The sequence below is a fragment of the Danio rerio genome, chromosome 13 (genome assembly GCF_052040795.2).
Source record: "Danio rerio strain M-AB ecotype USA chromosome 13, GRCz13ab, whole genome shotgun sequence".
Taxonomy (NCBI): Eukaryota; Metazoa; Chordata; class Actinopteri; order Cypriniformes; family Danionidae; genus Danio; species Danio rerio.
Genome location: NC_141033.1, coordinates 46,288,426 through 46,302,738, shown reverse-complemented (window position 1 = coordinate 46,302,738; position 14,313 = coordinate 46,288,426). Strand labels below are relative to the sequence as shown.

At 34.8% G+C, this 14,313-nt stretch overlaps 1 protein-coding gene across 1 annotated transcript in view; it reads left to right on the top strand.

Moving 5' to 3' along the window:
* Window positions 1–14,046, top strand: part of fhip2a (FHF complex subunit HOOK interacting protein 2) — a 35,207-nt gene extending 21,161 nt beyond the window's left edge. The window contains 6 exon segments of the mRNA NM_001328189.2: window positions 3,494–3,637; window positions 3,736–3,826; window positions 4,644–4,787; window positions 5,065–5,205; window positions 6,003–6,106; window positions 9,649–14,046. Coding sequence (NP_001315118.1) covers window positions 3,494–3,637; window positions 3,736–3,826; window positions 4,644–4,787; window positions 5,065–5,205; window positions 6,003–6,106; window positions 9,649–9,760 — 736 coding nt within the window. The 3' untranslated portion in view covers window positions 9,761–14,046.
* Window positions 14,047–14,313: the final 267 nt, after the last annotated feature.

The following is a 14,313-nucleotide window of genomic DNA, read 5'->3' as shown; positions in this document are numbered from 1 at the left end:
CTCCACACAGAAATTCCAACCGATCCAGCCGATACTCGAACCAGCGATCTTCTTGCTGTGACGCGACAACACTACCTACTACACCACTGTGTCGCCTAAAGACCATTATTTACTTGTTATTAGTTAAAGTTATTAGTAATTAATGCTTGTAATGCAATAATGTTTTTGCCAAGGGATTTAAAAAATTGCAATATGTGCAAAATGTATTATCATGTTAAAATACATTTTATTTTAAAGATCCAATGAAATTAAAATAACATTTAGAAGGTATAAACATCAAAAGTTTGCAAACTTTTTCCACATATTTCTCATCAAATCTTAATAAATCAAATGTCATTATCAAAGTCATAATCGAACTAAACAGAAATTTAATTAAGACAAGTGCAGTATGCTGATATAAGCTGCATTATTAAAGTGCAGTACAGACATGTAAACACCACAATCAAACTATAGGGTATATGCCAGAGTATGCTAATAGGACTTTTAATTTGCCAGTAACCTGGGTTGTGCGCTTTCAGTGAACTGTATGCCATTGCAAAATCGGTGCTTTCAAGGTCTGTTTTCTTTAAAAATCAGCGATCTCCACTGGCTAAGTGATATCCAATTTAAAGTGGGTCTCAGATTGTACAAGAAGCGCTGCATTAAATTACATTTTCCCTGCCATGTCTTTATAATATGAACATTTATTTTACCCCAGTATATTCAATAGAGATTCTTCGCTAGGATTTTCGCAGCATTTTGCGACAGGATAGTCTATACACTATAGGCGCTATATTGATGCTATTTTCTGCACTTAGTCAGAAAAGCACCGCAGACACCTGCATCATAAAATGCTTTTTATGAGAGTTTTTTTTTTTTTTCGTCGTACAGCATGCAGTATCAAATTCCATAAAACAACACCCCAGCAGTTCATACTCGCATCCAATATCTTGTTTGACTGGTGGGGCATGCATGAAATGTTCCTGAATAAAAGTGAAAGTGCCAAACTGCAGTTAAAGTCAACAAATTAAAAACAGGGTTTCTACAGGGTTCACCAAGTTAAATTTAAGACTTTTTAAGACATTTAGACCATTATGAATGAAATTTTACACTCATAAAGGGCTAAAGGCTAAGGATTTTTTTAAATGGCCCAAATGGAAAAGATTTTTATTTGCCCTATTAATTTATATATATATATATATATATATATATATATATATATATATATACTTGTATCTATTAACTTTTTTTTTCTAACATAAACCTAAAAAAGAAAAATATACAAAAGTTTTAAATGTTTTAAAAACTAGAATAAACTGAATGTATGCACAACAATCTGTCCAGGGGTGCGTTTCCCAAAACCATCGTTAGCTAATTAAGTTCGCAAGTTCTGTCGTTACAAGCATAGTTTCCCAAATCGTCGTTCCAACTAACATTCGCAAACTGCGTTGCAAACTTCAGCACTCACAAAAATTAGGACCTGTTAATAAAAGATTTAAGACATGCAACACAATATTTCAGTAAATTTTGACTTTTTAAGGCCTAAAAATTGGATTTTGAGATTTAAGACTTTTTAAGACCCCGCAGAAACCCTGAAAGATGAAACTACGAAATTACTTGACACTCCAGAGGAAATATGGGTACTGTGGTGATGCAATGACATTAATTGAACTTTGTGCTATAATATGTAAAACGGGATCATGAAAGGAACATTCAAAAAGGACCTCATGTAAACACCTTAATCCAGGGGTGGCCAACCCTGTTCCTGGAGAGCCACCTTCCTGCAGATTTCACTTGCAACCCATATCAAACACACCTGCCTGTAATTATCACGTAGGCGCGTCCGAAACCGCCTACTACTCAGTAGGTACTGCATTTGAATTTAAACATACTGCTCGGCCGTTAGAAAAGTATGTTCTATACAATATGAATGTGAAAAGTATGAATGGAATTCGGACGTACTACATCCACCATTTTGTCATGGTCATGTGACCTACCTGCGTCAGTTGCGTCGCTTCACTTCCATTCATAAATTCTCTCGCGGGGCATTATGGGATAGTGCAGGAAGTAGTAAGTCATCCGGGTACTTCCTGCATACTGATTTTCGAATTCTATAAATTTGGACATACTACTCGGCTCACATACTGATTTTAGCGTACTATATAGTATGGAAGTATGCGGTTTCGGATGCAGCCGTGGTATTCAGGTCCGAATTAATTGGTTCAGGTGTGTTTGATATGGGTAGCAACTGAAATCTGCAGGAAGGAGGCTCTCCGGGAACAGGGTTGGCCACCCCTGCCTTAATCATATTATTGTCTTATTCAGATTAAGGGAAATAATTTGATTACTGATGTCCATGTAATTGATAATGTAGCCATGTGTGTGAGCAGAATCTCTTTAACAATATAAAGATGTGCTCATCTTTTGAGCATGCAGTACAACAACATTTTACAACCATACAGAAAAACCTTTGAAATTACATGCTTCACCTTTAAATGAATGAACAACACAACAACAATTAATTCTTTGAGAAACTTAAGGTACACATTTATCCTGACTCCATTTGTCCTGAATGACTACTGGAGTGGAATGCGAGAGCTCGGGTTCATTCATTTTCATTCGGCTTAGTCTCTTATTTATCAGGGGTCGCCACAGTGGAATGAACCGCCAACTATTCAAGCACGTTTTACGCAGCGGATGCCCTTCCAGCTGCAATCCAGTACTGAGAAAGAGCTCAAGTTGCCTATTGCATTTCTAAAATAGTTTAATTAATATATTTGTTTTACATAAGGTTAATTTATTAAATATCTCAAACATGAATATGTAGCCTCTCATTATAATAAATGGGAATGTATCAAAGCTATATTACTTTAATATTGCGCTGGAGTAAATGTATACCAACATCCCTTTAATATAGACATGTTATGATGTTATATATCATTTTCTTGTTTTTTTTACGCATGTAATTGATGCTGGGTTCCACAATCGATGTGTGTTGGGACAACACGAAGAAATTAAGTTAGCTTATTAGTTTTTTATACATTTAAGTGGATTGAACATAAAACAGGGTGAAACAGTGGCTCAGTGGTTAGCACTGTCGCCTCAAAGCAAAAAGGTCACTGGTTCGAGTCCTTGCTGGGTCAGTTGTTCTCCTCATGTTGGTGTTGGTTTCCTCCAGGTGCTCTGGTTCCCCCCACAGTCCAAAAACATGCGCTATAGGTGAATTGACCATAGTGTTAGTGTGTGAATGAGTGTGTATGGGTGTTCCCCAGTACTGGGTTGCAGCTGGAAGAGCTTCCGCTGTGTAAAACATATGCTGGATAAGTTGACGGTTCATTCCGCTGATGAATAAAGGGACTAAGGAGAATGAATGAACATAAAACAATTATGTTGTCCTTAAAAAAATTTTAGGAATTGTTGTTTCAACTCATTTTAGTAAAGTAGTTTAAACAAATAGTAATCGTAATTTCTTTTGGAGTGTATTTATGTTTGTTTGTTTTATTTTTGTCTACAGAGATCTGGAGGAAGATCCACTGTTCTCAGATCTTTCTCCTGATAACAGACTCTCCAGCCCTGATTGGTTAAGTTGTTCACCACCAGCAAGCACAGAACACACAAAGCCTGATGGGAAGACGGAGGTGCACAAAATAGTTAACAGGTATTGCATAATGCTGATGTATCAGTGATGTGCCAGTTGAATCATTTTATAACAATCGTCAGATTGCAGGATAATAATTTAGCATTATTCTCTGGTAGCTTCCTGTGTTTGGTGCCTGATGAGGCCAAGTCATCGTATCAGGTCGAGGGCACAGGTTATGACACCTACCTTAGGGATGCACACAGACAGGTGAGCTATGGAGAAAATAAAGGAAACAATTGCAGGAAATATAATATAGTTATTGGAATGTTAGCTCTTTTTTATATGATAGCAATATATAGTTGAAATAAGATTAATATAAAAAGTAATAAATTACATTTAGATTTCTTATGATTTTTTATAATTAAATTATATTAATGTTTTTTTTTTAAATAATCTAAAGATTCAGAAGTGTTGCTATTATAATGTTCCTGCTGTTGAGTATGCTTGTATGTTTTTATATATTTAATTATTTTTATATTATTATTATTATTATGTTGTAATTAATATTTATTTTATTTTGTATTTGTTTATACCTTTTTTATTTTTTATTATTTTTTATTCCTTTATTTATTGCATTTATGTAGCATTTATTTATTTGTTGTAATTTTTTATTATTTATTTAAGTATTTGTTTTTTCATTTTTTTCTTTTATTTTTTATTATTTTCTTCATTTCTTTTATGCTTTTTATTTGTGTGTAAATATATATATATATATATATATATATATATATATATATATATATATATAATTTTTTTTTTTTTTTGGCCTTACGTAGATTTTTTTGTTTATTTATTATTATTTTTTTTATTCAGTTTTTTTTTACTATTTATTTAGTTATTTGTTTTATGTATTCCTTTATTAATTTTTTTATTCTTTTCTTAAAATATTTTTAAATAATTTTTTTTTCATTTGTTTATTTTTTATTTATTTTAATTATTTTTTATTTATTTTGTTATTATGTTTTCATTTGTCATAGCATTTTTTTTATTGCAGTTATGTACATGTTTGGTTGTATGTTGACAGTTTCGGGACTACTGTGGAATTTGTCAGAAGTGGGACTGGCGTAGCACCCCAAAACCCTTTGAGAAGTGTAATCTTGACAGTCCTTTTTTTGAAGGACATTTCCTCAAAGTGCTGTTTGACAGAATGGGACGAATCCTTGATCAGGTAAACTTTGTGCATTTTCTTCAAATTCTATATACAGTCATATTGCTATGGGCCCTTTTCACAAGACTGTTATGATACCTTTAACGGTCATCAGCATATTAAATCCTTGAATTTTTTTTCATATTTCCATGTTCACAAAACTTATGAGCGTTTATATGTATTTATGTATTATATCATATTTGTATCAAATTACAAAAAAAATTGCCGCTTGTGTAAGACATTTAGTACAGTCAGTCATGTGCTCTCCTCATGCGCTTTTTTCTCTGTGTCCGTCCAGCCGTATGATGTGAATCTGCAGGTGACGTCGGTGTTGTCTAAGCTGTCTCTTTTGCCTCATGCTCATCTTCATGAGTATCTGCTGGACCCATACATTAACCTGGCGCCAGGCTGCAGGTCGCTCTTTTCAGTCATCGTCAGGGTACGGTTGTAATCACTACTTTAAAAATACAATTTGTGCCAGCCTAATAATCCTAGCTTTGCAGTTTCCAAGCACAGTGTCATGATGTTTTAATAGACTTTAAATATTTTGTTTAGTGCTGGGCAAACATTTGGCATCCAAATTAATAGCTTGCGTTGACATTATAAATATACACAGTACACATACATATATTATTTATATATAAATGCACACATGCATGCATGTATTTGAGCATATTTATTTATATTAAAATATAAAGTGTTCGTGTTTAGGATACAAATTATATATCAATTGAAGTTTCTATGTAACAAAATTGTTTTGTGTGTTTGTGTATCGAATACACAGAATAAATATACATAATACAACTTTTATTTTGGATGCGATTAATCACGATTAATCTTTGCCCAACACTAATTCTGTTACACTGTGTGTTAATTGTTTATTGTATGTAATGAAGGTTTGGGTTAAACACTTTAGTTTAAATAACAATTCAAACCATTTACTACTGTCTTATTAACTGCCTTTTATTGATATATTAACTGTTTATTAGTACTTATATAGTATGATCTTATTTTACATTCCTAATCATACTACCTTACTATTAATTAGTAGTCTATTGAGCTAAAAGTCTTCGTTAATAGTTTGTTAATAGTGTGAATTGTGCATTAAAATAAAGTTTGACCAGGTTTTGATGGTTTAAATGAATCAGTTTCTGACTGGATTAGTTAACTCAAATGTTGTTATTTCGACACATTGCACAGTATTTAATGCATTGTTTTTTATGCTGGATTGATCAGGTGGTTGGAGATTTGATGCTGCGAACTCATCGCATCCCTGAATTTACTCCTAAACTCCTGCTAGTGAGGAAGAGACTTCTGGGACTAGAGCCAGAGGGGATGAGGTAAGGCTTAGTTGTCTATATAGGAACTTGCGCAAAAACTGGGAGCAAATTTTTCTAGGAACGTTTTCCAACATGGATCAAATGCTGCTTCTTAATTTGCATACTATCCATCCTAAATAGTATTTGAAACTAGAATTAGTGTGACCCAATTCGTATTATGTTGAAATGAGTATTTCAGATGTACACAGATGGTAATATAATGTAATGTAATTTGTATTTATATAGCGCATTTATTGTGTATGGCCATACACCCAAAGCGCTTCACAATTATGAGGGGGAGGTCTCTCCACACCACCACCAGTGTGCAGCATCCACTTGGATGATGCGAAGGCAGCCACAGGACAAGGGCACCAGTGCGCTCACCACACACCAGCTATTGGTGGAGTGGAGAGACAGTGATAGAGTTAATTCGGTGGAAGGGGATAATTGGGAGGCCATGATCGTATGGGCCGATAGAGGGACTTTGGCCAGGACACCGGGGTTACACCCCTGCTCTTCACGAGAAGTGCCATGGGATTTTTAATGACCACAGAGAGTCAGGACCTCAGTTTAACGTCTCATCCGAAAGTCGGCACCCACTGACAGTGTAGTGTCCCCTTCACTTTTACTGGGGCATTAGGACTCATGTAGACCTCAGGTTGAGCGCCCCCTGCTGGCCTCACTAACACCACTTCCAACAGCAACCTAGTGTTCCCTAGTGGTCTCCCATCCAGGTACTAACCAGGCTCAGCCCTGCTTGGCTTCAGTGAGTAACCGGTCTTGGGCTGCAGGGTGATATGACTGTGATATGTGCTACTTCTGCAGGGTCTCTGCGGTGTCTTAAAGTATTAAAAGTTGATAAATCAATTTAGAGAAATTTAAAAGACTCCAATTTTGGCCTTTTTACAAGATGTAAAATACATATTTTTTGTTTCCAGAATGTGAAGTTTCATGACAAAATACCCATCAGATGATTTATTATTCTCTGTTGAAAATGTCAATTTTTGGGCAAAGGGAATTGACCCTTCGCTAAGCCCCGCCCTCCTTAGTTACTCTTCCTATGCCTGTCAAGCTTTCATGCCTGGCACGTCTTTTACAATGTGTATGCGCCGGTGTCAGACATTGCCAGGGATATAATAAGTCATTTTTGGCGAACAGGTGAGATATCTGAGAAAGCCAGATAAAAAAGGACTGCAGTGTGCATTACAGAGGTATATTCACCACATAGTAGGCGACAGATTAGAGAATAATTCAATAAAAAATTAAAGCTAGGTTAGGCTAGCTCATATGCTAACCATTCAACAGCTTAGTTCATGCACAGCAGGAGATGTGAAATTTAAAAACAATCTAATAACTACTAATTAAACCGTGATTTCTCTAGTTTTAGCCAAAAAGCCTGATAAACTATTGTTGTGCAATGAAATATAGCGTTACTAACTGACGAGGAAACACGCACGGACAGTGCTTCCACATAATTATTGACAGAAAGAACAGCCAGAAAGGGTAAATTGATGGATTTGTGCTAAATATTACCATCATTGACCCATAACAATGTACAGTAAGTTACCTATTACTGTCAGTATGTTTGTTCGCTATTAGTAGGGCTTCTATGGCGAAGGCTTAAACAGAGCAGTGCTCATAATATCGAGCAAAAAAAATGAAAGAAAGAAAGAAAGAAAGAAAAAAAAGAAAAAGACAGCTGGGAAACCTAACCTGCTTTGTATTTTCGTAGGAAACACAGTTTAGATCTGTTTAGGGTAAGAGGTGTGTGAGTTTTTGCTGTTGGTTTATCACTTAATGTGTCAGGAATATCAAAACCAACCTAACTCCGCTCCTTTAGCGCCCCTCACAGAGCTTGATCCACGCTGGCATTTCTCCTCTTGGGTTTTTGGTTTTGAAAAGGGAAATAATTCCACCACCCCGTCCAAACTTTTAGGATACCGGCTGTCAGATTTGCACTGTTCATATGCACAACGCTTTGGCTTGTTTCCCCTCGCTCTTAAGCTTGACTGAGGCCCTGTGCGTAGCTACGGTTGCTAAGCCACTATTGGTGGGTGGCGGTTTTTGGGTGTTAAATGGAAATGAGCTGGTTGTCCCAACCCACTACTGTGATATTTTGCTTCAGAAAACAATAACTAGAGTTAGGTCTGTCACGGTACTGGAATTTAATACCGATTAGTACTGAAATTTTAAAAACGTCCATTTCCTGCTAACATTTGAGTGCTGTTGAGCACGTTCTTAAACAGCGCTTATTTTCACTGTTGTGTTCATGTGCTCAACAGAAATGACCGTGAAGGTCATCGGTTCACCGAACTCACTGCTGTTTGCTGCATGTAACCAGGGACACTGGAGTGTTTTAAAGCCGTGATTCATCAGCGGATCACTCGTATGTCAGACAAACCAGCTGATAGACGTGACTTTGAAACACTGCAGTGTCCCTGTATCTGTGGTTACGTACAGTAAACAGCGGTGAGTTCGGTGAACTGATGACCTTCACTGCCAATCACAATCCTTTCTGTTGAGCATATAAACAATGACAAATCGGCAACCTAAACGTCACTTAGATGTATGTAGAAAATGACAATACTAGATCTCCTTGAATGTGATTGAATTTTTTATTCCTCCTGAGGACTTGAAACCTACAATCAATTTGTACATAAACGAATCATGGCAAAGGGAATGGCACAACTGCATAAATAATAAATAACATGAAATTAACCCGAAAATAAATGAAAGACATTTAGCAAATTATAATTTTGAGACCAGGCATGATCAGATACTCTATAACAGATGTTGAATTGGACATTCTAGGTTGACACATTTATTTTTATGGAATAACGAAGAATCATCTAAATTTCATTACTGTCAGACTGCTCTTACCATAAAACATTTCTTTGTTGGAATGTAGAAGTTTAAATTCCATTAGACAATTTTTTTATAAGGAGAGTACTTTGATGGACATTTTTAAAAAGGAACCACCAGGAAAAATCTTAAATTATTTTTAAATTTAAATTGAACTGAAAAATCATATTTAACTTTGAATCATTTTTTTTTTTGTATGTGAATTTTATCTATTTACATTTGATATATTTGTCTAAGTAACTTTTTTGTGTAATACGAATTTGTTTTTATCATGTAATATTTATGTATGTCCATTTTGCCACAAAATAGCCATAAGTTGCTAAAGTGGCAATAAATAAAATAATAAATAAATAAAGGCACAGTTTACCCTAAGATGTACTTATCCTCAAGTTGTTATTAACCTTTATGAGTTTCTTTCTTTTGTTTAACACAAAGGAAGTTATCTTGACAACCAAAAAAAGCTGAAAACATGGAACCACTGACATCCACAGTAGGAAAAACAAATACCATGGAAGTCAATGGGTACAGATTTCCAGCATTCTTTTAAATATCTTCGTTTGTGTTCAACAGAAGTGAAGAGTAAGTTAATGATGACAATATTCTCAGTTTTGGGTGATCTCTCCCTTTAATTTTGAGTCATTGTGATTTTTGATCTATCTATTTGTTTTTGAGTGATGAAGAGCTTCATCTTTGTCTTGCAGTGTCGATCATGTGACTTTGCTGGAAGGCGTCATTGTTTTGGAGGAGTTCTGCAAAGAGCTGGCGGCGATTGCGTTTGTGAAGTTTCATGCGTCTGCCTCGACCTCCCCATGATCCGCACAACACTGTACTCCGGACACAAACAGACGAATAAACAGATAAAAGGAGGTGGATGACAGAACGACAAACCCAACTGCACTCATCCAGACTGATGCCTGCGGGGGAATCACATTCAAGGATGCTTTGTTCGTGTTTTCTCTGGGATGTTTCAGTAACTATGACTGAGAAAGCTGTTTTCTAAAGGCATCAGAGTGGAGCAGTTTATAACAGGACGAGTGAATTATAACTCATTGAACAGCCCATGTGGAGCACGGAGAGAGGATTTAGTTATATATATATAAATATATATATATATATATATATATATATATATATATATATATATATATATATATATATATATATATATATATATATATATATATATATATATATATAAACTCCACGAGTACAGGATGATAATGCCACACAAATTAGGTCTAAAAGTGAGAAATGACTTCAGCTTGATTCAATTAATTAAAGGTAAAAAGTCAAGACATGTTAAGTTAAATATTTAATTAATGAATATCGTTTGTCATTTGCAGTATCAAATACTTTAGATACAGTATCAAATACTTTAGATAATTTAGTCTGTCGTTCTTCTTCTGAGAAAAAAACTGTGCTAACATCAAGCGAAACACAAAAGTTCCTTTATAATGAAAAATTATATCAACTCAGGACTCGAAGCTTTTAAGTAATTGGAGTATCCGAAAACAAACCAAGTTTTTAAAACCAAAATCCTCTCTCGTTTTTTTTCTTTTCTTTGGTGTATTATTTTTAAAGTGAACTGAACCGAATGCGATGCGGACTGGATTGATTTGAGACTGTGCACATTTTGCACTCAAACCGGTTTCCACTGGTGCAGAGAGCTGTTTGTCCTTCATGATCCCGACAGTGTTTCCAAACTATTTTAGTTGTTTAACTTGACATATGTTATGTGTGTGTGTGCCTTGGTCTCAGCTAGACAGTAGCTGTGTCCTTCATCTTGTATCATCATGTATTTATTACTGATTTAATATAGAAAAATAGTTTTAAAGGAATAGTTCACCTAAAATGTAACTTCATTTTTCTTCTGTGAAAGAGACGAATGTCCTGGACGCTCTTTTTCATGCAATACGGATGAATGCAAATGGACGCAAAAAGCACCTTACATTTTGTGCACTTTATTCTAAGTCTACTGGATGATTTTAAAGGAACACTTCACTTATTATTATTATTATTTAAATATGATCCTTTTACATATGCCCTATAGTTAAGCAGTTGACTTTTGAATCCATTTAGTCCATCTCTTGATCTGGTGAGAGCACATTTAGCTTAGCTTAGCATAGATCATGGAGTCAGATTAGACCATTAGCATCTCTCCCAAAAATGGCCAAAGATATTCGATAATTTTCCTATTTAAAGAATTTGAAATTTTGAATTTGTTCATTATTGCTAGAAACTAGACTCGCAGCAATGTTCCTTGATTTATTACGCCAGGATGAAAGCTTAAATAGTAACTTTTCATAATTTTGTCAGTCCAATTGCACAATATAACTTCAGAAAAGTCCAACTTTAAGTAGGAAAGTCATCAAAACTCTTGACATTTAAGCGAGATGCTAATGGTCTCATCTGATTTAATGATCTATGTTAAGCAAAGCTAAAAGTGCTCCTGTCAGACCTGGAGATTGGCTGAGTGAATTCAAAAATGGTAAAACTCCAAGATAAACTAAAACTGTTTAAATCTAGAGGAGTTGTAAAATGAGCGTTATTTAATCAATTTAAAACCTTTTTATTTTAGTGTAGCGTTGATTATTGAATCGGATTAGACCGTTAGCATCTCGCCCAAAAGTCACTAAAGAGATTTGATATTTAAAACTTGATTTTCCTGTAATTTTGTTGCAACACTGACATAAAATGAACTTTTGCTTTTTTTAGATCATTATGGCTAAAAACTAGACGCGCAGCAATGTTTCTTAAATTATTACGCCGGAATGAAAGCTAAAATCGTAACTTTTCATGTTTTGTCAGTCCAATAGCACAATGTAACTTCAGAAGAGTCTAGCTTCAAATAGGAAAGTTATCAAAACTCTGTCATTTAAGCAAGATGCTAATGGTCTAATCTGAATTAATGATCTATGCTAAGCTAAGCTAAAAGTGCTCCTGTCAGACCTGGAGATTGACTGATTGGAATTTAAAAAATGTAAAACTCAACTGTTTAACTTTTAGGGAGTTGTAAAAGGAGCCTATTTTTTTTAAATTTATTACCTTTTTAGCTTAGCTTAGCATATATTGAATCAGATTTGACCATTAGCATCTCGCCCAAAATTGCCAAAGAGATTTGATAATTCTTCTATTTACAGCTTGATTTTTCTGTAATTTCATTGCAACACTGACATAAAATGAACTGTTGCTATTTTTTAGGTCATTATGGCTGGTAACTACACTTGCAGCAATGTTCCTTGATTTATTAAGCCAGAATGAAAGCAAAGTTTCTAGCTATATCAGCCTAGAAAATAGCAACTTCTCAGATTCTGTCGGTCCAAGTACACAATGTAAATTCAGAAGAGTCCAGCTTTAAATGATCAAAACTCTTGTCATTTAAGTGAGATGCTAATGGTCTAATCTGATTCAATGATCTATGCTAAGCTAAGCTAAAAGTGCTCCTGTCAGACCCTAAGATTGACTAAATGAATACAAAAATGGTAAAACTCAACTGTTTAACTTAAGGAGAGTTGTAGTAGCCTATTTTCAACAAACAAAGCGGAGTGTTTCTTAAAAAAGGCTTGGAATATAATGCACAGGATCTCTTTTGTGGTGCTTTGTAGTAAAAATTCCCATTTTTGTATAGAAAAGAGAATGTTTTGTTTTATTTTTTGCATGAAATATTCCTTTTAAAGCTCAGAAATGATCATCTAGGTTAGTTTATCTGCTTCCTTTCAGGGGATACCGTTATACAATTGCATTTTGTGTCAGTATGGAATTCTACCAGCAATAGTGTTATTCATCAGGCTGATTCTTCATCTGCTCTTTGTAAAGGACATGCTGTGCTAAATGCACACACTGTACATTTGGCAGAGAAAGGGCACAGCTTGAAACGGGGGTTGGGATTTTCATTTTAATTTCAGAGAGATTGCTTCCAGGGCTTTTTTTCAAATTCTATGGTGGCTTGGTCTTTACAGGGTTTGGATTTCTGTGTCTCGAACATTACCTTTCATCTTCCATCCATAAAAGTGTGTTTAAAAGGGATTGTTCACCCAAAATCCCAAACCAAAATGGTTGAAACCTGTAAACTTAGGAAAAACAAATACAATTGACTAAATAGGTTTTCAGCATTTTTCTAAATATCTTCTTTAGTGTTCAACAGGAAAAAAAAACAGGTTTGTGACTGAATGTGGCTCAATGTTTTGGGTGAACTATCCTGTTGAAGCCGGCATTGTGTCACCATTTGTGTTTATTGTCAAGACTTGCACACTCGTGTCTGTTTTTCCATTTTACAAGTGGGGGAAACCTAAACGTCTGTCTTTTAAATAGTTTTTTCTTTGACAACCAAAGGATTTATCATCATGGCAGATGCATTGGTGTTTCATAAAGAAAAACAGTGCGTCGTTTTTATGTTATTCTTGATCATGCACATTTTATACCAAGAACGATGTGTATATATATATATATATATATATGTATATATACATACAAATGTACAGTAAAAACAGTAGTGATGTCTGGTGTGAAATGCATGCAAGGTCATATTTGTTCATATGCAGCAGAAGAAAGCAAATTTCAGTCCAATCTGCCATTACGTTTAATTTTTTTTTTTGCTTTTTATTTATGGGGAAATTTGTGATGCCTTATTTTAAATGCAGCAATTGGTTACACTCAATAACCTCATTATTTTGTTTTATTTGCCTAAGAAAATTGGTCTTTAGTTTAATGGTTCATTTTATTTTTTAAAGAAAGCTTGTAAAACAATGTAAAAAGATTCTGCTCGTTCTCTTTCATTTTTCTAAGTATGTAATTCATCTGCTTTGACCCTATCACTGTTCTGCTTTACTGCTTTATACCCATTATTTATACAGATGTAGCTCTTTCAGCTGTCAGGAGGAATCTACTGTTGAATCCACTGCCATGGTGTCACTATGCGACACTTTTTAGACGACGGCTTTCATCGGGTATCATTTTAGGGATGAAATGTCATGTGATCTCAGTTGCTCGATTCTGCTGGGCTATAGTGAATCTCTCTAATGAGGTTTGTTGTTGCCTTTGACTTTCTTTACTTCCCTTCACTCCGTCCCAATTAAAACCTTTGCTTTCTTCAGATTTTGGATGGTTTTGTTGTGCAATTTATTCTACCTATGTTAAATTTTTTTTTTCATTATTCATTCATTTATTTTCCTTTGGCTTGGTCTCTATTTCAAAGCTTGCCACAGCGGAATGAACCGCCAACTATTCCAGCATATGTGTTTTTTTTTTGTTTGTTTGTTTGTTTGTTTTTTTACACAGTGGATGCCCTTCCGGCTGCAATCCAGTATTGGGAAACATCCATACACTTATTCTCACACACATACACACTATGGATGATTTAGTTCAGT